This window comes from Telmatherina bonti (assembly GCF_933228915.1).
Source record: "Telmatherina bonti genome assembly, chromosome: 20".
Taxonomy (NCBI): domain Eukaryota; kingdom Metazoa; phylum Chordata; class Actinopteri; order Atheriniformes; family Telmatherinidae; genus Telmatherina; species Telmatherina bonti.
The window spans coordinates 22,773,235-22,798,124 of NC_136618.1; the positions used below are offsets into that span (position 1 = coordinate 22,773,235).

General features: G+C 37.9%; 1 protein-coding gene across 1 annotated transcript in view; it reads right to left on the reverse strand.

The window, feature by feature from the left end:
• LOC306771109 (vasoactive intestinal polypeptide receptor 2-like) overlaps positions 1-24,890 on the reverse strand; it is a gene marked incomplete at both ends in the record, with an annotated part of 49,082 nt that overhangs the window by 11,656 nt on the left and 12,536 nt on the right. Inside the window, 4 exon segments of the mRNA XM_079260172.1 lie at positions 1,299-1,437; positions 3,760-3,857; positions 18,324-18,421; positions 21,023-21,130. Of these exon segments, the coding sequence (XP_079116298.1) occupies positions 1,299-1,437; positions 3,760-3,857; positions 18,324-18,421; positions 21,023-21,130 (443 nt within the window).

Genomic DNA, 24,890 nt, shown 5'->3' on the forward strand with positions numbered 1-24,890 from the left:
ACCAGCATAAGTAGTCATGGTGATATCGTCTCATAAGAAGTGAATCAGCTTCATGATACCAAATATCCTGGACTGAACCTGCAGTTGCCTTGACAAGCCACTAATCCTGCTTTGTAGGAGAGTCACTGAAACAACTGAGACATAAAAATGATCATAAAACACTTGGACTACTAGATTAAGCAGAACTATTCAGCTCTGAAAGTCCCGTCCCAAAAATTCAAGGTAATATTGTAGTGCCCATTAACAGTGCTGCTTTTTGAAATTTATTGAGGTTACCCCAGAATATTGCCATCCTGTAGTTTATACGACTAAATAATAAGCCAGGAAAAATATTACCATGGTTCCTGAAAAAGTTACAAAAGGTCACAGCTTTTGTAACTTTTTTTCATCCACTATGAAGGAACTCTTAATCTAAACTTGTTTTTTTTCCTTATTATTCCTTTATTATTCCTAATATTTCTTTTATTATTTTACAAGTATGTTGTAAGGAAGAGACTTCGATATTTGTATGTTTTTAAAATAAAACAGCCCTTTCACAACAACTTTAAGTAATTCTACCTAAAAGCAATACTGCATAAGCTTCTAACCTTTATACTCTTTGTTTTTGCGTCTTTTTAATAGTACACCGACTGAAGCCCTTGTTACTATGCCTCGTCTCAAGACTCAGACACGACAACTCAACATTGCGTTCCAGCTCAGGGCATCACATGACAGCTGTGTTTCCTATTACAGCCCCATATCACATGATAGCAACTGGACATCAACATACTGGTCGTTTTTTAATGTGCACTTTATCAGAAGAAAAAGGAAGAGAGAAACTAACATAGCTGACTGTCTGGAAAGAGCTCAGAAAAGAGTCAGCATGCAAGATGGATGTCAATAAAACCTTGTCAGAGGGACCTGAGAAGGTGGCATAAATAAAATCTGGCAAAGTTCAATAGTGTCACTTTAAATTCCTGCAGGACAGCAACCCAATACCATTCAAAATGAATCTCTTTTAAAATATTAGCTGATTCTCCATGTTCACATACATTTGTCTTAAATATTACATTTGTTTCATTTCCTTGAAAAAGTAAAAGCCATGTCTAACATTTCGTTTAATTTTTGTGTAATTTGGTTTTAGAACTTCTGATGGGAAAACCTGACGATGCTTTAGTTTGTTTACTAAAAAAACCTAAAAAGCAAAAGAGTTTAAGTAGCTCCAAAGTTGATATTAAATATCTTTCCTGGCACACTAAAGAGCTGTGTGAGGATGTGTGTGTGTGTGTGTGTCTGTGTGTGGATGTGTGTGTGTTCACCAGTGAGGGTTGCGTGCTGCAGTCGATAGTCTCATCTTCTGAGAAGAGCAGGGTGTCTTTGATCAGCACGGCCACGGCCCGCAGTATGAACGACACAAACAAGTTCAGATGGATGTAGTTCCTCATGCAGTGAAGTCTCCTGCACACATACATAAACACACACACACACACACACACACACACACACACACACACACACACACACACAAGAATGCTGAGAAGTGTGTTTATATAGAGTGCCGGGATGTGAAACCAGTGAAGGACGAGCTATCTAAACACGCTGATAGCAGCCGAGTGAGCAGCTGGAAACGATCCAGACGGAGCTCGGGTCCTGTCCCACACATTTTCACAACGAACTGTTATCAACACAAGCGCCGTGTGATAAAACACATATATGTGAGCCAAAGTTTAATAAGCTTCTGTTCCATTAGTTGAGTTCATTTGTCCAAATTATCCTGACTTTCTCGAGTCACTTTGAGGTCAAAGCATTTGCAAAAGTCTGATAATAAATGTTGGTGTCTTGCTCCCATCCATTACTTTAAGTTGCTTCCATTCACCATTAACGTCCCCCTTCACAGATAAAAGACTCTAAGCTGCTAATGCTGTTTATTGACTTAATGAAGGAGAAACATACATGAGCTCAACAAAAATCCTCCTACAATAATATTTACATTTAAATTGACCAATGATTATTGGGAGATTTTTTGGCTATTTTCTGTGCCAAAAAGTTTTAAAACTACAACAGTGTTTCCAAAATAGCCAGAATGCTTTATGTAATGTACAATAGCAGAATGTGAAGCCATCGTTGATGATTAGTTTCTGAGAAACAGGCTGTGCCTTGAAAAGAATTCATTCTCTTTTAGCTTTTCTCATTTTGTCACGTTAAAACCACAAATTCAATTTTATATTAATGGGAATTGAGCTGTTCAAACCAGTACAAAGTAGCACATGACTGTAAAGTGGAAGAGAAATTATACATAGTTATCAACATTGATTGACAAAAATAAATTACACAGAGATGGACTCTGTTAGGTAACTTCTGAAGACATTTAGTTTGCATTTGGTTAATTAAATGGAATTAGAGTACATGGTGCTGAATACAAATACATAACACACTTTTCAGAGTTTCATTTATAATAAAAAAAAATTTTTTTTTAAAAATTAAAAAAAACTCTCCATCTTTCTACTTAATAGTTAAGGCCTTTACACATCGATGTGAATAAACATGAAATTGTGATTAATTCAGGAGGTGAATCATCATCGTTTCTGTCTATGCACACAGAGTGTGACGCGCAGCAGTTATGAATAAATGATAAAAAAAAAATTCACAAACAAACTCGCAAGGTGGATTCCACATCAAGCCATGACAACAGTGTGATGATGCTGCGAAGGAAAAGACAAGACTGCGTACATCTTGCTGTAGGAGAGAGGAGACCTTGGGTAGTTTTATTGTTTAGTCCAGGAGCTGAAGCAGGACCACGGCCGCTTCAGGACGGTACTTTAGGATGTAGGTATAACAGTTTAAGGCTCTGCTTTAGCAGCTAGCTGCTTGCTTTAAGAAGCAGAGAAGAAGTAATAAAGATGCTCAGCCTCGATGATTCAAGGTTAAAATAAAATTGCAGCGAAAGTGACACCTGCATAGCTCACAACCGGTGATCTAAACAGTCAACACATCTTCTCTGATTGGTCAATTATATCTGTCAGATGTCAACATTAAGAGAAATCGACCTCAGTTTAAAAAAAAAAAGTAAAACTCGCAAAATTGCTGTGACGTGAACGTTCACATTGGTATGACATTAATAAAAGATTATCATGCTAATTAGTCGCACGAAACATTCGGAGTAGGTGTGTAAAGGCCTATATACACTACATTGTCTGTCACATAAAATCCTGTTAAAATATTTATAAGCTTATGCTTGTAATCTGACAAAATCTTGAAATGTTCAAGTGGTATAAATAATCTTTTCAAGCCATGATATGGTACCACTCATTCTGCATCTCTTTTTAGATAGATCATGCTTATTTCTGCTGTATTGCTGTAGCTTTGCTCCCCAGTTCAAGTCCAGCTGTGAAACAGCTTTAAGAAACAAAAAGTGAGTCAAATATTGTGCAAAAATATGGGAAAAAAAGGTTACAGGATTATTGACATTTTAAACAGTTAGCTAAATGCAGGAAAATAGTATTTATTTATAGACTGTATTATTAACTTTATATAAAATATGGACAATAATACTACAGTACTATAATAAAGTTATCAGAAACTTAGACTTTAGTGGAATTAACTTTTCAACTTGGACAAAATCAACTTTTATTTCTGTGTTTTAATTTTCAAATAAGATAATGTAAGAGAATGAAATGATACACATACAAAGAAAAGAAAACTAGGCACGTCTGATTATATTGATGTGAAGTGTTCTTTTAACACAACACTTGAAGATCCATCATAGGGACTTGTGTTTACCTGAACAGACAGATGATGACAGAGCTGGTGAGCAGAGTGATGAGCGACAAGCTGTGGCCCAGAGTGGACAGAACCTGCACCATTCTGTAGAAGACCAGCTGCACACAAACAGAAGATTAACTCAGGGTGCATTAAATCAGAAACAATAAGAACATCAATCAAGCCTTATGACCACATAACCTGAATCTCAGCTGGGTTGCCTTCTGCAAAACATATTATGTTTCATGACTATAGGTGAAAATGGATCCACTGTGGCAACCAGTGCTGTTCCAACAAATGTTACCTTAATGTCTTTAAGCACACTTTAATTGCATTCTTTGGCTTGATTAAATCACTTTTGAGAGATAACAGTAATGCTGCTGGTCAAGATGCTTTCAACGCAGCAGCAGTAGAAATAGCATATAATGGAGAATGGCTTTTGTTTTAATCAGATTGCATTACAAGTAGCACCCCCCACTAACACCATCACAGTTAAATTAATTACTTCAGAAGTTAGCTCACTGCTGTGAGTTGTATAAACAATTTGGACAATCTGTATCAAGACACTGGACTGGAATTTAGATGAAAAGGTCTTAATGACTACTTCTGAAATGGGCGAATTGGTTTTCAGTATTACGCATCTTCTCCTGGGACAGCTACAATAAGTCTTAACATTAGAAATGCCCATTTCTGTAAGATAACTTATTATTCTAAAAACCTGTTAAAATATATGAAAGTGACAAAACTCAATATGGGGTTAGGACTCACAAAGCAAAGGATAAAAACATTTATTTCCTGGTGAAAGTAAAGCCTGATTACAGTCAGTGTGTGATTTATTTACCTGTATTACATACTTTTTAATAGATAATACTATGTCCTCTTGCAGACCGTTTAACTGGTTGCACATTAGCTTCACATGGAATTGGGTACATATTTCATTCATGCTGTATACTTTAAATTCTGTACATAAGAAAAACTGACTGAAGCACAATCTTGGAGGCAAATTTACTTTTGTGACATGGTATAAAAGTGGTCAGTGGTCACTTTTTCAGTAACTGAACTCCAAGCCCCTTCATCTCAATGTGTTTGTCTGACTTCTGTCTGAAATCTCAGTTCTGAACATTTCCATGATATTGATTTTTAACATATTTTTATTATTCTAAAAGTATAGTTTTGATCTATTAGTTAGTAATTAATTTTTTAAATGTCATTTATACCATTGTCAGTAAGAATTCTAATGCAAACTAGTGTGCACTATTTTCGTATATGCGCACACATGATTTGGGAAGTTAAATCACTGTTATATCACTCCGTTAAGGGCGTCACCATAGCAACATGTATCAAGAGATTCAGATCTGCTGGCTTTTGACAGGTGAATGAAAGCAACACGCTGTAGCTTGAGAACGGTTGTTTAAGCATAAATTACTACTAAAAAGATTTGTTATAAAATTTTTACAATGTGGTATCATAGGATAGTAGATTAAACAACTCAGATCCATGTGTTACACAGTTTTAATGCACTCTGCTACGCATTGTAGTGTTCAAGACACCACGTTGTGCATTAAAACCATGTCAGACACGGGTCCTCGTTGTTTAGTTCTTACATATAATGTGAGAAAAGACAGATCGCTTGAGGAAATTTCTCCCACACCACCCCCTTAGTAACATGATTAATGAAAAAAAGGGGGAAAAAACTGCAGAACTCTTAACACCTCATGCTCCTCTTTCCAAAGTGGAGAGGTTCTTTCACAATCAGAGCTGGTTCAGGGTCAGAATGAGGATCTGGTCCATCTCAACGCTGCGCTAACTCTCCTCAAACTCTTAAGGGGACGCGTGGATGCCGATCTGGAGATGTATCAACGCTGCCCACTAAGTGTGTGTGTGTGTGTGTGTGTGTGTGTGTGTGTGTGTGTGTGTGTGTGTGTGCCTGGAGTTCATCGCTCATCAACCGTAAACAACATTCCACATGTCTGACACGCCATCTGGAAATTAACTGGACATATACACTACTATATGGCATGCAGTCACACAAACATTGCACGATCATCCTTGTAGAAATACATATGTGAATGTCTGTGTTTTTATATTCTGTGAGAACTCTCACTAACACACTTTAACACAACATCTTGATCAAATTTTAGAGTTGTTCTTCTTTTTTATGTTCAGCCATAACACTGACCTTAAATAGGCCCTTTGAAAAATGAGAAAATTTCCACATTTTTAAAATGTGCATTCATTCCTTACATGTCAAGTCAACATACAGACACCTGGGAAGACACGCATGCATAAAAACGAGGAGCATGCTCTACGTCTACACAGCTGCTGCATCTGACAGTTATTTAGAGACACTTGTCTTTTCACTTAAATATTTCCATTTTTGGTGACACTCTACTTCTGTCCCTCCATTCTTCTCTCTGTTTAGTTGTTCTATTCTTTGGTGAGGCCATCACTCACCTTGTTTCTTCTCATATCCCCCCCCCCCTTTTCCTTTATTTTTCTTACTTTATCTCTTCAATCTGTCTTCTCCACCAGCTTCCTGTCTCCCTCTTTTCCACACTGACCTTTTATTTTTAAATTCACATAAATTCCTCAATCTTCTTGCATACTGACACTTATTTGTAATTTTTGGTGTTTAATGTCTTTATCATTTTTTTGTCTTTCAAAGTAATCTATAAGTTTTCTATTTCTCAGTAAAATGGGATGTTCTATTCTTAGTTGAACACTAAACACCCACACTGAAGTCAGATGTGTGTTATGTTTATGTGCTTCCTATACCCTTTAATAAGGTATGTTATGAAACATATTTGATTAATTTAAGAAAAACTCTTTATAATGATGAGTAGGTTTTTACAGACTGCTCAACTTCTGAGACATTATCTGTCAAAAGATGCTTTTAGATTGGGTCATCAATAACACAAGTGGGTAACCATGTGAATAACCTATTACTTGACCTTATTATTTACATGTTCCTCCGCTGGTTTGTCCTCTAACCAACTCTTCTTAAGATATGATATTGCTAAGCTATTTTCATTGTTAAATCAATATTGGTTAAAGAAATAATATTATTCCATTCTATCTTTTTTTTTTTTGCATTTTTTTAAGAAATAGGGTTGTACTATCCATTGAGCCATACACATATCTATCAATGAGTGTGCAATATATGCTTAATCCCAGCAACATGTTTACATTTTGATCTGTTCTAACGACTTACTTCCAACCTCGCAAACACTGCAAAATAAATACAATTCTATCATTCAAATGTAATAACACATTTATAATACATTTTCTTAGCGACACAACTGTCTAAACAATTTATTTTAATAATAGGTATCAATATCTTAAGTATCTTAATTTTTTTGTAAAACAACTTTAAATCCGACTCATTTAACCTGAAGTAAATAAAGGCATGACTAAGTCAGGAAATCTTGCATTGGGTATATAAACTAAATTGTGCTCTGATGTAAATCATGCAGACACTTGAGTATTTTTCCATTGTGAAATGACTTACTCTGAACACTTTCTCTTCAGTACTTCCTGCACCAGTCTGCCCAGTATAAATATTCCCCCACACACTGAGAGCAGCAGCCTGGCATCAGGCTCTCATTCTTGACTTTCTTGACTTGACTTCCTGACCTTCTTGCTGGAAGCGGATGACCTACCAGTTTATGCAGCCATGATTTCTAAGAAGGTTAAACTGGGATTGGTAATGCGGGCGTACTCCAAGTGACATGTTTGTTCACACATCACACCTCATATTGTTTTTATCTCAGCATCAACCAGAGTAATTCTAGATTCAGCTGGCTCAATGCAACGCTGCCAAATCTTAAATTACCTGTGCATCTAAATTATCATTAACGATGATGCTGATGCCATTAAGCTGTCATTGGCTTTGGCATTTTAAAGGTGCGCTACTGGCCATGCCAGTAAATTATTATTATTATTTGATGAAAGTTGATACATTGATGTGCTGGGAGCAAACTGGACATGGCATCTTTGTCTAATAAAAAACACATGCGCGCTTACATAGCCAGACTTGGGCTGGAGGTGAGGTCTGCCTTTCAATACACAAACATATCTGTGTTCAATTTTGTGTGCTAGAAATAAAGTAAAAAGTATAAATACTCAGATTATAAACAAGCCTTTAGAAACAATGTCATCGTTAATTAATTTAAAAAGTTATCAACGGATCATTCATAGTTTTGATATCCTGCATGCTCTGATCTGTAATCACAGGAAAATTCCCCTTCAAATCTTCACCAAAAACAGAAACAAAACTGTTTATTTCCTGGCATTGTTTCTCCATCTTGAGTTGTCAGTTAAAATCATTAGTTAGGAAGCCGACTGCACTGCATTTCCTTTGTTTTGTTTCAGATGCTTTTATTGCAACTCAGACTTGCAGGATTATTTACTTGAGCTTTTACTGTTTACAGAAAACTAAAGATCTTCTCAACTTCTAAATGTCATGCTCAAGCTTCAAGGACCTCTTCAGCCTTAGTCTGGGTTAAAAAAAAAAAAAAAGTATCTGTACAGTGGAAGACATCCTGACTTGTTCCAGTACCTAAAATATCTCATCCATTTGCCCTAAATGACTTCAGACCAGCTGCCTCACATCATGTATGTCCTTGAGAGACTGTTATAAGTTCACTACAATAGGACCCAGTTCACTTATCCTAATTGGCTTGCACAACAGAATCCATGGTCTACCTGCTTCATCCAGCCCACTCTCATCCACATAAAACAAGCAAAAATGTAAGGTCGTGTTCTGTGATATTTCAAGTGCTTGTAACACAATCCAGCTTGCTTTACGTGATAAAATACAGATACCTCCACAAACTGTTAGAGACAGAAGCACCACACAGTGTACTGCCACCGTTTGTCTCCACTTCGTAGTAAAGAGAAACATGCAGCTCAAACTTTCAGTGCAATCCTGAGTCCCATCAGTTGCTAAACTACTCAGATGTCTCCAGATCTGTGAGATGTATTAGTGGGTGCGTTTCCCTTACACCTAGAAATGGGCAAAAAATAAATATTACAATAAAAAGCCGCTAATGGAAAAACCTACATTTTTTAAAAAAAAGTCTCAAATATCTCTAAAACACACTCTCATAAGAAGGTTTTTCAGACCTTTCAATCCAGAAACATATGGCAAAAGCGTAATGGAAACACTTTTTTTTTTTTTTTGCATTTGTGTCCCCAGACGTGATGTGGGGTGTCATGACCAGTTAACTTCCAGTAAAGATGGCGCGTTGTGGAACAAATGAGTTTTAGAAAAGAAAGTGAAGCAGAAAAGCAAATTCTCCACCGCAAATAGAAAAACTGCAAAATAATGCAATGTCGCTACCTTGCAGAAGCCATAATTCTCATACAATCTAGTTCCTCTCACAAGATTTTATAAGACTTGAGGCAAATGCGCTAAACACTGTTCAATGGAAACACCTGCAAATTGCAATTGTTCATTCATTTATTTATTTTATGAAGCCACTTCATCGATTAAGGGGTGCGGGAGAGCTGGAGCCTATCACAGCAGCCTTCGGGTGAGAGGCAAGGTACACCCCGGAAAGGTCGCCAGTCCATCACAAGGCATCGCAATTGTTGTTTGTCGAAACATACAAATATCACCTTTATTTTTCAGAAAATTGAAACTGAAGCGCAGCTAATGATGAAAAAGAAACTGAGAGGAAACTGGAAGGATTTTAATCTAGCAAGCTTGCTCAAGTGGAAACAGTATTTTTATTAAATCTTGATAGATGAAATTTCAGTTCACAATCAGATATGACTTCCAAATCCTTGGAATGAAAAACAAAATGAAAATGTCTCTAAGAGGTGTAAAAAAAAATAACCCCTTCTGATTTAGTATCATTTAAACAACTGGTGGGCATCTCCGGTCCTCGAAGGCCGCAATCCTGCAAGTCTGCAAAAAGTGTCCTTGCTGCAACACACCTGACTCAGACTTAATGAGCAGACCTATGAAGAACTTAACTTGAAATATTGAACAACTCTGCGAATTACCCATTGATTTGATTCAATTCAACAGGGAAACTTACTGCAGGACTACAGCCCTCGAGGACCAGAGTTGCTGAAGACAGGTGTGATGCAGCCAGCATTTTACCTCCTCAAGGCAGCTTTGGAGTGATGTGGCTTGGATGTAGTTTTAAGGATTAACGTACTGGTAGATGGAATCAGTACTTGCACTTGAAAGCTATAGTCCAAGGAAAGGCAAATGGAGTGAGAACACAACTGTCCCCAATACTGATCTTTGTGGAGCTCCGTTTGTGACCGAGCTTATAGAGGAGAAAACCCCCAACTTCAACAGAGAAAGTAATGTCAATAAAAAAAGGGATCAGTGCCCTAAACATTAACCTGATTTTTGAGATGATTTAGAAAAATGTGATTATTCAGCATTGTTAAGAGTATTTTTAGATTGTACACGAGTAATTTTTAAGGAGAGAACGTTGAAATTGTGTCAGATATCAGAGGTTAAAAACGAACAGGACTGAGAACAGTAATAATACCTTATACACGTCACATATTCCTCTCATCATAACAAAGCTCACTTGGGTTTTGCTGCTCTCTGAGGAAATTATCTGACGTATCTCTGCAAGACATTACTGAAGCACTTCTAATGTGCTTCTGTTTATCTGCACTGCATCAACAGCGTCAGCTTTCACTCAAGCACACAACAGATTAACGTTGCCTGCACTGTTTTATCTCACTTCAACTTACTTTATTATCAAAATTACCACAGGAAAAAAGTGAAAAACAAGATTATGAGATGCACATGTCCTGTGGTCAAACCCAGCAAAGCAAATATTATCTTCAGACGCAAAAACAAGCAGGCCAGATATAAAGAAATGAGACTTTCTTGAAAGGAAATAACATTCAGAAAGAGATGTTTTAATATGGGAACTGAGCGTTTTTGGTGGTATTTTGTATTTGACACTTTTATGTTCTGTATTTATTTGCTTTTGTAAGTGAGTTGAATATTTAGATTATTTTTGAGGACTGAAAATGTGCGAGAAGTTTTAAAAACCTTAAGACATTTAAAACCCTTAAGACATTTGTATATGTTCCCCAGGAATCTACTTGGTTTTTTTCCTTGAGATTTTGATATTTTTTTAATTGCATGTTTTGATCTCCCTATGCTCATGTTGCCAAAGTACTTTCATGATTTGAGATATTCTGAATCAACAAAATAGCTTTTGCTTATAGTCATATTTTTATAATGCAACCTGTGATCACACTGATGGAAAAAAAAAAAAAACTGGGTTAACTCCTGAGTCCTGAACGTCGGCTGTGTCTTTGCTTGACAGTGGTCTGACCTGGGCTAACTTGAGGCCCACAAAGTGTTGGGGAAAGTCTGATCCGCAGCTTCTCCAACTCCAGATGACAAGACTAAGGGTTTGCTGACAGGATCTGAAACCACTAGGGACCTTTTTAAGTATTACAATGTCGAACACTTATCTGAATGACTTAAAACAGACTTTGTAGGTGGTCGTGATATTTTAGCTTCTGTAAAATCCCCAACAGGCCATAATCTCATTAAATAGCAAGTTATTGGCTTTAAGGTTTAGTTTATATATCCATTTTTTATTTTCCTTGTGCTTTTGGTGCTTCTTTTTTCTTTTCTTCAGCTGTTTACCTTCGGCCTCTCTTACTTTCCATCTTATCTTGGTTTTTATTTTTCTAGTGTTTATTTATTGTGTCCGTCTTTGCAAGCCTGCCACGGCCTCACTGGCTTCAACTGTATTTCAATCTCTAGATAATCATCAGTGTATTAACAGTCATAACTTTTCCACCGCTCAAGTCACCCTTAGTTTCCTTGTTTTTACACAACCAGTAAGTTTTAATTAAATTTTAATTAAACCCTGTAGTTTCAGTTCCGTCTTGTCATCCTGTGTGTCAAGCATTACAATGCTGAGTTATAGTTGCTAATTTCACTTTACTGTGAAAAGAAAAAGCCTCTTGTTAAGTTTGTCCCAATGTCACATTGACCCTTCTGGTCTTGGAAGTATCTTGGATAGACCATCACACAGTAAAAGTACTCAGACCAATCAATTTTCTATGGAGCACATCTGATGATATCAATTAAAAAGATATCAGTCACATTGCCACGACGACAAGGATGACTAATATGTGAGAATGAGATCGTTAACTTGTGGCCATGCATTAGTTATGCATGGAAATGTGTGGCTGTAGCACACATCAAACAACATGAAGCATTTAAAATGATTTTGATTTTGTTTAATCTTGGGATGAATTATAATGATACAACTGGACTTTTTGGGGTCAACTGACTGATTAGTTTTCTACAAAAAGAAAAAAGATATGACACTATAGGTACATTATTCAATAGCGGTTCTACTGCTGTATTTATTAGCTGCTTACTCTATATTAACATCAACACGACTCAAACACTGCAAAACATCATACAGCAAGATAATCTATTACATCTGCCAATTTCTTGCAATTAAGTATGGTGTCATAATTAGTGAGACACTTAATTCAGGGCTGTAAGGCGCACGGATTGACTAAAAAGTCATATGTGGGCATATTGCAAGCTGCCGATGCATTGGTAACAGTTAGACACAACTTTATTTAATTTACATTCTTTGGATGTTACTAGATGGTTTCTGCAGAATTTTGTTTTTAATTTTAGGAGAAAAAAGGGACCAAAGTATGCTCAGGACCAAATATCATCTGGAGCATTCAAAGTATGCAACAAGTCTTAAAGTCAGACTCTGTGGCGATATGAAATTATATAAATCATTACTTTTGACAAAGCTCATTTTCACTTCTGTGATGGCAGAGGTAACAACAACAAATTACGCTGCCTTTAAAAGTTGTATCTTTTCAGAGGTTTCTGCATATTTTTTTCCACAAGACAATGCAAAACCACCTGCTGTACACGTTACAAAAGAATGGTTAAGGAAGAGGATGCAGGTGCAGGGATAGGTATTCTGACCTGACCTGGAGAATATTAGACAGTTTTTAATAAGAATGATGAAACTTGTTCTTCTACAACCCTTAAGACATACGTGCAAGACATAAAGGACAAAATAAACAACTAAAATGTTTCCTAACTTGACTTTCTCAATGCCCTTTTTTTGGGTGTTTGAAGGTGTATGAAGAATCATAAAGTGCCAAAAGCGTTACTGTCTCGCCTTTTTAGAATGTGTTGCATGTCTGAAAGAAATTAAGTCGACCAAACAAAAAACATTAAACAGTTTCGAATAAATTTCTGAGGTTCATCCTGTCTGCTACAAAATAAAAATCCAAGAGAAAAAAGCAGAAATGCCAAATATCTGATTCGTTAGACCCATAAAACTGCTAAGAAAAAAAAAAACTCACACTGGTGATGAATTCTTTCTGCAAAGTTCATTTTCATTCAGTTCTCCCACACCCCTAAAATACTGCCTACAGCACCAAATGTGGATTGAAACTCTGCTGAAAACTGCATGCTTCTGAATTTTCAGAAGCAGGCGTGAAGATGTGAACTGATAGCACATCCTACTTCACAGAATAAAACCTTGATTTGACCTTGAAGCACAACATGAGGAAGATTAAGAAGAAGCTGTGTTATAGACACTGTGTCGGCACAATACAGGTTCAAAATATTCTCTGGATGTTGCTTGCTTGTTTAAAGCTTGGTATAAAACAAATGTTTCTGGAATGCACTAAGTAATAACCGGGAAGGTCAGAAAATAAGCTCCATGGCATCACGCAGGACGCCTCAGGGTTAAACTGTACAGGTACAAAGATGCATATAGACAGACGGAAAGTGGAGCAGTCAGAGATGCAGACACTGCAGCGGAAAACTACGGGAGCTGAAACTTTTCTAACTTCAATCTGGAATGCCAAAGAAAATATTCAGCTGTCTCACTCAGCTCCATAATCCTACTCAGAATCAGAGGAGGGAATTGTGAGAAGTTTTACCTTCATCTTGTGAGAAAGCATATGTGGAAGCAGATGAGAGCAGATTAGAGAGTAAAGGGCGCTTCAGCTCTAGGAAGTGTGAGATTAGGAAAGCGTCTCGCCGCAAGAGTGCACACAACCAAACAAGCTGCTTATTACTGCTCCATTTATGCACCTCAAAGATCACTGATCTGTCTAGTCAAGGACTCCACAAAGCCCACTGACGGCATCCTGAGATTCAGTTCAAGACATTACCAGCAGACCCTTTCAGTTCTTTAAGGAGGAGCTTTAATGCATTAGTTCTGCTTTCCCACAAAGTATCAACAAGACTGACCGGACCGGGAATTTGGAGGTAAAATCAAATCCTTTAAGTCGTTGTCCTGTTTCTCAAATCACATTTGAACAATGTTTTGAGTGTGGAAAGAAGCTTTTACTTGCTGAAAGAGTTCCCTTAGGGAGAGACGGGGTAAACTGTAAGGCAGATGTCTCGGTGTGTTAAATTAACAGACAAACAGACATCAAGACTTCCTTTTTCTCTGGAGACAACTGTCTCCATCACATTCCCTCTTGACTTAATCTTTACAAACTTTATTCTGGCTCACCTTTTTCACATAAGCATGACACACTTGGGTGTTCGTCGTGTCACTGATTGATTCATTTTCTGATTTCACCTTGTTTAATCGCTCTGTCTAGTTATGACTCTGACAAGCACATATTTCCAGCCTCCAGTCTTTGTTCAGATTCAAACCAGAAGAAAAATCCATACATCTGATCTAGAGCTTATCTCAGCAACCAGGCAAGAGGCAATGTAAACCCTGGGTAGGTCAAATGACGGCCCTCAAAGAGAGTCCTGCGATCACTCACCCTCAAACTCATTATGGGGAGGATTGAGAGTGACAAACTGACTTAAGACGCGTGTCTTTAGACTGTGGGAGGAAGCTGGAGTAACCAGTAAGAACTAACTGGAGTCCAAATCCATCAAACAGAATCTGAAATGTGTTAGCACTGATTAACCTGAAAACTAGGTGATTATAATCAACTGGGATATTTCTATCCATCCATCCATTTTCTAAACAACTTAGTCCAATTTCAGGGTCCAGGTTCAGTTCCAGTTCCAGGGTCTGGGGAAGCTGGAGCCTATCCCAGCAATCCGTGGGCGAGAGGAAGGGTACACCCTGGACAGGTTGCCAGTCTATGACAGGGCTGGGACATTTCTAATTGAGATTAAATTACCACACAATCTTTCTTGTGTGGTAATTTGGTAATTGGTAATTCTAATGTTGAAATTGTGAGAAAAAGTGATATTTAACCCAGTGTAAGAATTCACAGTGAACCAGTGGATGAAAACTGAAAAAATGGCATCTATTAATGTGATGGACATGTCAGAAAAGCATGTATTAACTAAAACCATACCAATGCTTTAACCTCAAACTTGTGATTCTTATTTTTAACCCAAACTTAATTAGATTTCTTTCCTTTTTGTGGCTAAACCTGAGGCACTGGTTGAGCTGGCCTTCTATGAATGCCCTTGTTGCTTCCGGCCCAAGGACATACTCCTAACTAGGTTTGGTTTCTGGCCTGGAGCTCTTTGCTGCACGTCATCCCCCTCTTTCTGCCCAATTTTCAATCTGTCTTACAGCCAGCAAAGCCTTAAGAAAGGAAGGACATAAAAAAAAAACTTACATCATAAAGAGAATGGATGTACAAAATGGTCACGGTCTGTATCCTGTAAGTTCTAACAAATGAAAAGTAGGCTGTCTGATTATCCTGTTTATCACAATCAAACCTACTTTATAGTGCTGAACAAAACATATGAACAATAAAACTAGTTTGTGGTTAGCTTGACAAAACTAGAAAAAAAAAACACCTTTTGATGTACAGGATATGTAGCAAAGAACAAAGCTCATCAAAGTGGGTCAAGCCCCATATCTGACCTCCACATCTGCACGAAAGTGTGAATATAAAGTCTATAATTTGTGCTAAGAAACACTTTCTTCCCCATAAGTAGAAATCTGATTGAAACATGGGAAAAGAAATTACTGTGGTTATAAACACTGTGCACAGCAATTTCACTGAAAATAAGTTTGTTATGCTTTACATTTGGTGAGCCATAAAAGGGGATTTCTTACAGCTGGTGGAAAGATTACTGGGTATATTTAATCCCAGTGAAATCATTTGAGTGACTGAGTTCAACCAAGGTTGATTTTAAATAAAGTGAAGACTTGTGAGATGTGTAAATATGAGTGTGCATGACTGATGAAGAATAAATGAAGATGGCACGTTGCACAAAAGACAAAGATTTCAGGCTGGTTAAAAAAAAAAAAGAAAAAGATTATTGTTATGAATATTCTTTCAGAATGATGCAGCTGCAGCTTTAGTATTTAATAATAGCAGAATATGTATAATTATGTCTGCAAAGGCCCTTTCACAACATATAAGAATCTGTTCTTAAAATCTTTTAATGGGGGATCTTGGGTATTGAAACGGTAAATAAATATTTGTATGATAATTTAAGGACATCTAGTAAAACATTACTTTTCAGTATGTTTGGCGACACCAACTGGTGCCACCATTGACAGAGGAGAGGAGAGGTGTTCTCCGCTTTGATCGAAAAATTAATGTAAATTAAATTTAAAAGAATTTAAGAAAAATACTGAGCCATGTTATGTCTGAAACTACAACAGGAGAAACTAAGCATGAGTATGAAGTGTCTTTTTAAATGTGTAAAAGACTTCCTGTTATGTTTTTATTATATGAAAAGTGTTTTATAAATAAAATTGTATTTGATTGGATTTGATTTAAGTTATTCTATATATTGATACATACATGCGCCAAGTTCACCTATCAATACAAGGTAGATGTGATTTGAGGATTCATGTCTACTGTGGATAATTAATAAGAATTTAGGAAAGTTTTTACAAAGTTAGATCCAAGTTCACCCTGGACTGACAACAGAGGTAAACAGCTGTGTCTGAGCAAAGCCCCTTACACCACTGGCATGCTTAATCCTTTCATGCATGAATCAATAAAAAACAACGCAACATTTTTTACACACAATATTTTACCTCTACGGACATATACAATGATATTTTTTTATTAGTGATATTTAAAATTTATCATGATTTATGATTTATTTTCATTTATTCTATAAAATATTGATTCATTCATTCATTATCCTAACTGCTTAGTCCGATTAAGGGTGGAGCCTATCCAAACAGTCTTTGGGCGAAAGGTAGGGTACACCCTGGACAGCTCGCCAGTCCATCCCAGGGCTCTATAAAATATTTATAAAGTAATATATAATCATAATTGTATTATGTAAATCTTCTATGAAATATAGCTGTATCATTTTCTTATATTTATTGCAAAGGAAAGCTTGTGTAGTTATATTAAATATTTATTTATTCTCCAGTGAGTGGCAACGACTCACTAACATCAACTGAAGTGGTTTATTTACGAAAATACCATCCTCATCCATGAAAATTCAAGAAAAAAGCTTGTAAATAGGTGTCTACCATATGGTCACCATGCATGAAAAGGTTCAATTATAGGTAAAAGTGCAGGAAAGCGTGTTGCTCTTTTGTTAAAGGAGGATCAGGTTTGGTGCAAACTTTGAACAAAAGGGAAAACCACTGGTTGCAAAATCTCACCTCCATATCTCCCAACAGTTCCTTCATGCCACAATATTACTGTGGTTGGTATGTTTTACTAACATAAAACATAGCAACCAAGCTTTCTCTATGGGCTTTTAAGAATTTTTGTTTCCCTGCAGGCTGAGGTTAGCTGCTGAAGAAGATCATATAATGTCAGCACACGGCTTTGATCAGCTTCTTCTCTCCCTGCACCTGTCAGCTGGAATCTGGTTTTAGAGATCCATGTCGGTGATCAGCCGTTACTCATCGTCTCAGGCTTCACTTCATTTCCTTTTCATTTTATTCCTCTTGCTGTCTTGTCATCAAACTTTGTGAGACTCAGTTTACGTCTGCATTCAGGTGAAAAAAAGATATTCTTTAATCTGACCCCCATTTTATCTAGTTTTATTTATTTCGCTGAAATAACTGTATCTGTTGGTTGTAAAATCCTGTAGCAGACTGTTCACATGGCTGCAAGGAACTGAGATGAACTGATTCACTGATACAAAGTGCTGCATTCTGGGACTCTCATACCTGACATGAAATGTGCACAGTAACAGTTTGCTCAGCAGATAAAATGTTCAGATTATGAGATTCTCAGAACATTTTCAGGGTTTCGGCAAGGTCAGTGGAACTGATACTTTTTTTTTTTTTTTTTTTTTTTTTTTTTTTAGTACAATAATGAGCAGCGTGTCTCAGGTAGAAGTTGTCTGATTTTTAGAAAAGCAACTGAATAAATAATCTGACCTGAGCAGAAATAAAGTAACTGAAATAGTTGCATAGATCAACCAGCTGAGATGTTTTTCATGGAACACATCAGTCGTTATGAAACGATGATGCGGCTTCTCTGAGCTACATCATCTGAAAACAAGAAAATAAATAAAATACCATGCACAATCCAACATGACACAAACTAGAAGCTGGATGAAATGGTTTCAGACCTGCAGCTTTGCTCACTGTGCAGCCTGCATGCAAAACACACACACAGTGCAAACAACTTCAAACAGACACGATGACCTGATTTTTTTATGCTGAACTCACCTCTTTGGGTTTATCTGTGATTTCTGATGAGCAGGCGACACTGATGTCGGGGTAGACGGACGACCAGCCTTTCTCTGTGCAATTCCTGCTGAGGTTACCTAAGGCAGACGCACACAATCAGACCGTTTCTTGGTTAAATATGTTCTTCACACATCAGATGATAAAATATGGAAATGCCAAGTAGGAAAAAGTCTCGATCACGCACATCCCCATTAAGATAAAACTAGGTGCCGGATCTAAAGGCAAGTCATGACAAAAAGAGAAAAATAGGTCCACACATGAGAAGGAGCTCCAGATGTTTTATTAACAAAAAATAGTGATGTTTCAGACTACAGCCCTTCTTCAGACAGACGGTCTTCATTAAACATCGGAAGCTATTTCTAATATGCGTAGCTTTTTTTTGTTTTTTTGTCAAAACATGGAAATGCGCCACTCATCCACACCCCATGTCTCTCCTCATGTTTTCCTCATGTCCAATTAAGTTTAATTAACTGGACACAAAGCATCTGTTTTTATATCTCTCTGTGGCTGATGGGTTATATTAATTTTTTTATATTAAAGAGTTGTAAGCCAGCGTGTTGGGGGTATTTTTTTTTTCTTTTTTTTTTTTAAATTTGCCATGTTTAAAAAGCGTATACTGCATTGGTGCTTTTAGCCTGTGAAAATAGTTAAAATATTATCTGAAAGTCTGCTGCTCTCACATACAGACAATGATGCATTTTATTAGCTTTTTCATCACATGCGTCTCCATTTTTTGCTGGATTCAAGTCAGGCAGGGCTGGTGTCACCAACGGCTCAGCAAGATTGTTCTCAACACAGACTGTGTGATAATTCTGATGTTATGACTGACAGGAGGGTGAGAACATTGTGGTCACTGCTTTATTAGGGCCTCTGATGCTGAGCAGCTGTTGCCCAGGTATGCTGGTGTTGACTACATGTCTCATCGGTCCACCAGCTGACCTGATGTTTCTGTCTCTGCTGCTGGGAGGCCAAAAAAAACCAACTGCTGATGAAGAAAATGAATTCAGGACAAATAGGAAAGTGCAGTAAAGAAGATTGTTGAGCGTGATAGGATAGTGACAAGAGGCTGAACAAGCTGTCTGTTGGCCTATAGCGAGTAAAGAACAGCACAACCGATAGGAGTGAAAGTGATGGATGGCCGAGGAAGAGGAGAGTTGGAACTTCACGCACTAAGGAGCGGTGATGAGAAAGGAAGGAGATAAAACAAATGGCAGAGGATGGAAAGGCTCAAAGACAAACCGACTTAAGTCATTTAATTAATGGATAGATAAGAATTTGTAGGCTTAAGTTGCTGCAATATTTGACAGCTAATTAACTCCAAATAACAGGGCTGTGCATCATTGTGAAGCATTCAGAGGTGAAGACGAGGCGAGTTTCATCGTTGTTTTTTACTGTTTCAGAACATCAACATATTTATTAAACAATCACATTAAAAAGGAGTAAAATTCAGAGAAATCTCTGCTCAGAGAAGTCTCTAAGACTAAAAAGTAAGCTCTGCAATGAAAGCACATTAATGCATGACGCTGTAACACAACTCAAACAAGCTGGAACAGAACAATGTTTACCAATGTTTGTCATCCCCTCTTGTTTTAGTAACAGTCTGTAAACATCTGAGGACTAAAACCAGCTGCTGGACCACTGGAAAAGGAATGTTGTGCCATTCGTGTCTGATTAAAGATTCTAGCTGCTCAACAGTCAGGGGTCTTCTGTATTGTATTTTGTGTTTCACGTTGCACAAACCTTTAAGTTGGTGCAATCTTTGGACTGCAGGCAGGTTTAATGAGTGCTTGAACTCTTCTACTATGAAGCAACACATCTGTAATGCAGTACATGTTGTCTTTCTGAAATATGCAAAGCCTTTCCTCAAAATGTTGTCTGGAAAGGTACACATGCTGCTCTAAAACCTTTAAATATATCTTTCACAGATGACCAGTTTCAGATTAGAATCAGCCAGAGATCCAGGCTTTTGAACTGAACATCAACAATAAGTTGGATGGCTCCTCTCCTCTTTTGTTTGGAGGATCTGGCACCATGGATTTTAAAGTTTTGATCCATATGACCATAGAAGATTTTTTATTTGGCCTTTGACCATTGTAAACAACCATTTGCCCACAGAAGACCTTGTTGTTTCTGGATCATGTTCACATATTGCTTCTTCTTTCTAGGACAGACCTTTAGCCTGCCTCTGTGGAAGTTAGAGTTGACAGACAGGGATTTATAGAAGTGATCCTGAGCCCTTGCAGTGATTTCTATAATAGAATTGCATCGATTTTAATGCAGAAGTGCCTGAGAGGCCAAATATTACAGTCGTCACACACAGATTTGTAGATGTGACCACTGCACCCAAGGATGTCTCCAGAGTTGATATATAGATAAAATGTGCGCTTATCCATCCATCTATCCATCTATCCATCCATCCATCTATCCATCCATCCATCTATCCATCCATCCATCCATCCCAGTGTAATTCTAATCACCCTCAATGATCACAACAAAAAGATGTTTGAGTTATTCTTTAACTAAAATATTGTCAAATTCAATGGTTTTTTTTTGGGAGGGTGGGGGTTGGGGGGGTTACATTTTTGTCTGTAGTGGTGCATGTCTGTGTATGCAGGCAAAGGAGGACAGATGGAGGAAGGAGGAAGGAGGAAGAAGTGTGTGTTTGAGGTAGACCTCACCATTCTTGCCAAAAAGTAGCAGGAAAGGGGAGGGACAAGGGAGGGTCAGCACCTCGCCGACCGCCGCGCTTCGCCAACACGACACGTTGTTCCACTCTCCTAGACATCCTGCAAACACACACACACACAAAGTTAGATGACAAAGAACTTCCTGTTTAGCTGAACTGCTTCTCTCAAACCCACTTGAGGACATGAGCTATAAATCAAGTTCACATCAAAGCAATCCGGCTGGCACTGCTCTGTCATTTTGATATTTTGCTTCATAGAGGTAAAATTTTATGCTCAAAAGCCATTAGCTACAAATATCTGATATTCTACTGAACAAAATGTAACTAAATATAATTCACAGTCCAATACAGCATACAGCAGGACATTTTTGGGTTTTAATAAAGCTTAGGCAGCATTCCCTATCATATCTGAAATTTGACATATTGAGCAAATTTTTAATGACAATTATGTGCAGAATGAAGACACTACTGCACAAGATTAAACTGGGATGAGACAGGGATGGATCTCTGTGGGCGTCCCTGTCTCATTCTCTAAGGCAGTGTTTTTCAAGCTTTTTGGAGCCAAGCCACCTTTTTTTCACTGAAAAATCCCAAGGCACACCACAAACCAAAATGTTTATATTTAAAAAAAAAAAAATCCATATTATTAATATAAAGTCCATCTTGTCAAAGCCTCTTGAATAGAAATCTGATAAACACAAGAAGATGGAATTTTATTATCTATCACTGGGACTTGTTTGGATGAACACAGAGCTGCTTTTTAGACCAATTAGGTGAAATTGGGTAATTTCTCAGGGCACACCTGATAATCTCTTGCGGCACACTCGTGTGCCACGGCACAGGGGTTGAAAAACACTGCTCTAAGGTCCTCCAGCCAATAGGTGCCCTTTTGGATTTACTTTAACACTGTTCTTTTATTCATTTGTGTTTACCTTCATAAGCATTTTGAAGCCCTAAAATATTGATCTTTTTCTTTAAAACAGCTGAAAAAATCTTGTTTTCAATGAGGAGAAACCATAGACTGTATATAAAGAGATGGACGGAGCCTCTGTGACGAAACCCATAGGTTTCTGAAGAACTGAATTGAAGCGCGGTGGGCGGTTTCTACCGTCGCCATGTTGGCAGCGTCATGGTGGATGATTGACATCGAGCAAACTCCAAGCTCTCTGTAGCTAAAAGTTAACCGAGCTAACCCCAAGATAACGGGAGCTACCCAGCTAACGGAGGTAAGCGGGCTAAAGCTAAGTCACATTGTTAATCGGCTAAAAACCGCGGTTGTTCTACGTTCTTCTTACTTGAAGCCGGAGACTGGTACCTGTCAATCAAAAGGACACGCCCCTAAATTTGCCAAACTTTGAGATTAAACTACTTTAAAATGGGCGAGTTAGAAAAAAATTCACTCCCCCCACAGTTGTCATGAAGGTAAACCTGACCTATAAACCGAAAATGGATTTTTGAACCAGGCTGTAAACTTGTTTATTTCTGCTTTGAAGTTGGTCTTTTTAACATGGGAGTCTATGGGGATTTGCTCTGTTTTGTAGCCAGCCCCTAGTGGATGAAGGGGGAACTGCAGTTTTATCCACTTCCGCATAGGCTTCACTTTTAACCGCCGGAGGTTGCTGCTTGAGAGAAACATGTTTTTCACTACAAAATGCCTTCAAATTCACCATTTTTTACCAACGAAACTAATGAAGGCTAATGTGATTTTTGTTGGCACAGGTGAAGGGGGGATGGTTGTTGGGACAACCTGTATGTTAATGCCATCACAGCTGGCTTCAGTTCATGAGGAAATGGCAGCATGAAAATGTGCAGAAACAGCAATAATTTTGTGTAAAGTGCATGCCTGCACCACTTCCAGGGATTTAGCCAAAGTGCTGCGTATCAGATTACAGATGGTGACTGTTATCGACCTCGCTCTGTGAGGAAATATACCTAAGACAATTCTTATTGCAACGAGACTTATCTGCTTTGGGCAGCAAACTGACCATCCCGCAGCAGTTGTATATGGGTCTTTTTCATATCTTGCTTGATATGTGCCAGAGCCTGTCGTCATGGTGATCTGTCCATGACCAGAGAACTAACTATAAAAACTATAAAAAGGGGAAGAAGGGTCAAAAAGCTTAAGGGAAGGAGCTATTTTAAAATCTGTTTTCCCCTGATTAGTTTGAACCTCCTCCCAGAGGACAAAACGAAGAGCAGATGATATCTGGGGGCGAGTGGGACCCCTTAAAAATACAGCTGCCTTAACCGAAGTAGATGACAATATAATCATCTATGTTTCCCTGGTGACCTGCTGCAGATCCTTCCTGTTCTCTCATGTGCAGCTGTTTTACTAAATAATGCAGCCGTACAGTACTAGTCAAAAGTTTGGACACACTTTTCCACTTAATCTAATGGGAAAGTATGTCCAAAGTTTTGACTGGTAGTGTAGGGTGGGGGGCTCACTAGCGTGCCATGGTTTTGAGAAATGAGCTTGCTGTAACTTCTGGAGGAAGTCAAGTCTCCACCTTGTCGTCATCACCCAGTGGGAGATGGGTGTGCTCCACCGCTCTCTACCTGCTCAGCTGATCAGGATACATGGTTTGTTGTTTTTCTCTTTCCATTTGGTTTGTCGCACCAGAAATAGTCAAAACAAAATTATGTGTATGATGAAAAATGAAATCAGTTTGACATAAGTTTCTCTTGTTGGAGTGTTTTAAAATTAAAACATAAGGGAACCAAAACTTTTTTTAAAAAAAAGAAAAAAGAACATGCACAGACTGCAGAACACATAGATAAAAACCTTCATCATGGCTGTGGGGAAACATTCAGCACACAGACCCTTGCAGGGAAAGTAGAGCAGCTCCTCTCTGCAGGCACCATATCTTCATGTGCATGTGTTCCTGTATTACTGACGCTGTGTTTACACAACGTGGGAACACAAAGCAACAGCTTATATCGTCATTGCCTCATTTTAGTTTCAATTTGAACAGTGAGGTGAGGTTTAGGTTAGAGTTCAGCCAAGCCAGTGAAACGTCTACAGGTATGATGAAGTTTACCGCTGATCTATCTGAAAAACATCAACTTGTTTTTCCATTCTATTCATTCATTTTCTTTGAGCTGAGGAGTTGTTTATACACCACAAGCTACCTGAGTGTCGTTGCTGACCATGTCTGTTCCTTTACGACCACAGTCTACTTTAAGTTCTTTGATTCATTTTCATAATTTCCTTCATGTGTTTATTTGGAATATGACTTCTGTATATATGAAGTTACGGAAACTGTTGATATGTCAGCAACATACTTGCACCACAAGTTACTGACCTCCATAGGAAGCACAAAGTTCAGGGTTGTTGAAAAGCAAATACGAGCTCTGTGAGTGTGTGGTGTATTGGAGTTCAGGTCAGCATTGTTGTCTCCTGATGTCATTAATTCATAACCAAGCTTTCATGTTACACACATGTGAACACATGTATGTGTATTTTCTATTCATCACATTGTGAGCTTCCTTTTATATCATCACATTTTTTACTTATTTGCTGCCAGGCATTGTTGTAGCAGAGAGGCCGGTGTATTTCAGAGCATTTTGGGTCATTTTTAGGGACTACAGAATGTAGAGGGCTGATTTGGCAGGGTGCATGCGTCATTGGGGCGTTTTTGGAGCACATACTCAGAGTGCATATACACAAGATGTTAGGTGTGCACTGCGTGTGTGCTTGTGGGCGCATTTTGAAAGCGTTGAGATGTGTGCCTGGCTAAATCAGTTTTCCATATGAAGAAACTGCAAAGGACGTCAAAAGGAAACGAGTTAAACTTGAAGTTTGTGCTTCAAAACCCTCTGTAAGAAACTATTTGGCAAGATTTTCCCTTTTTTTTACACAC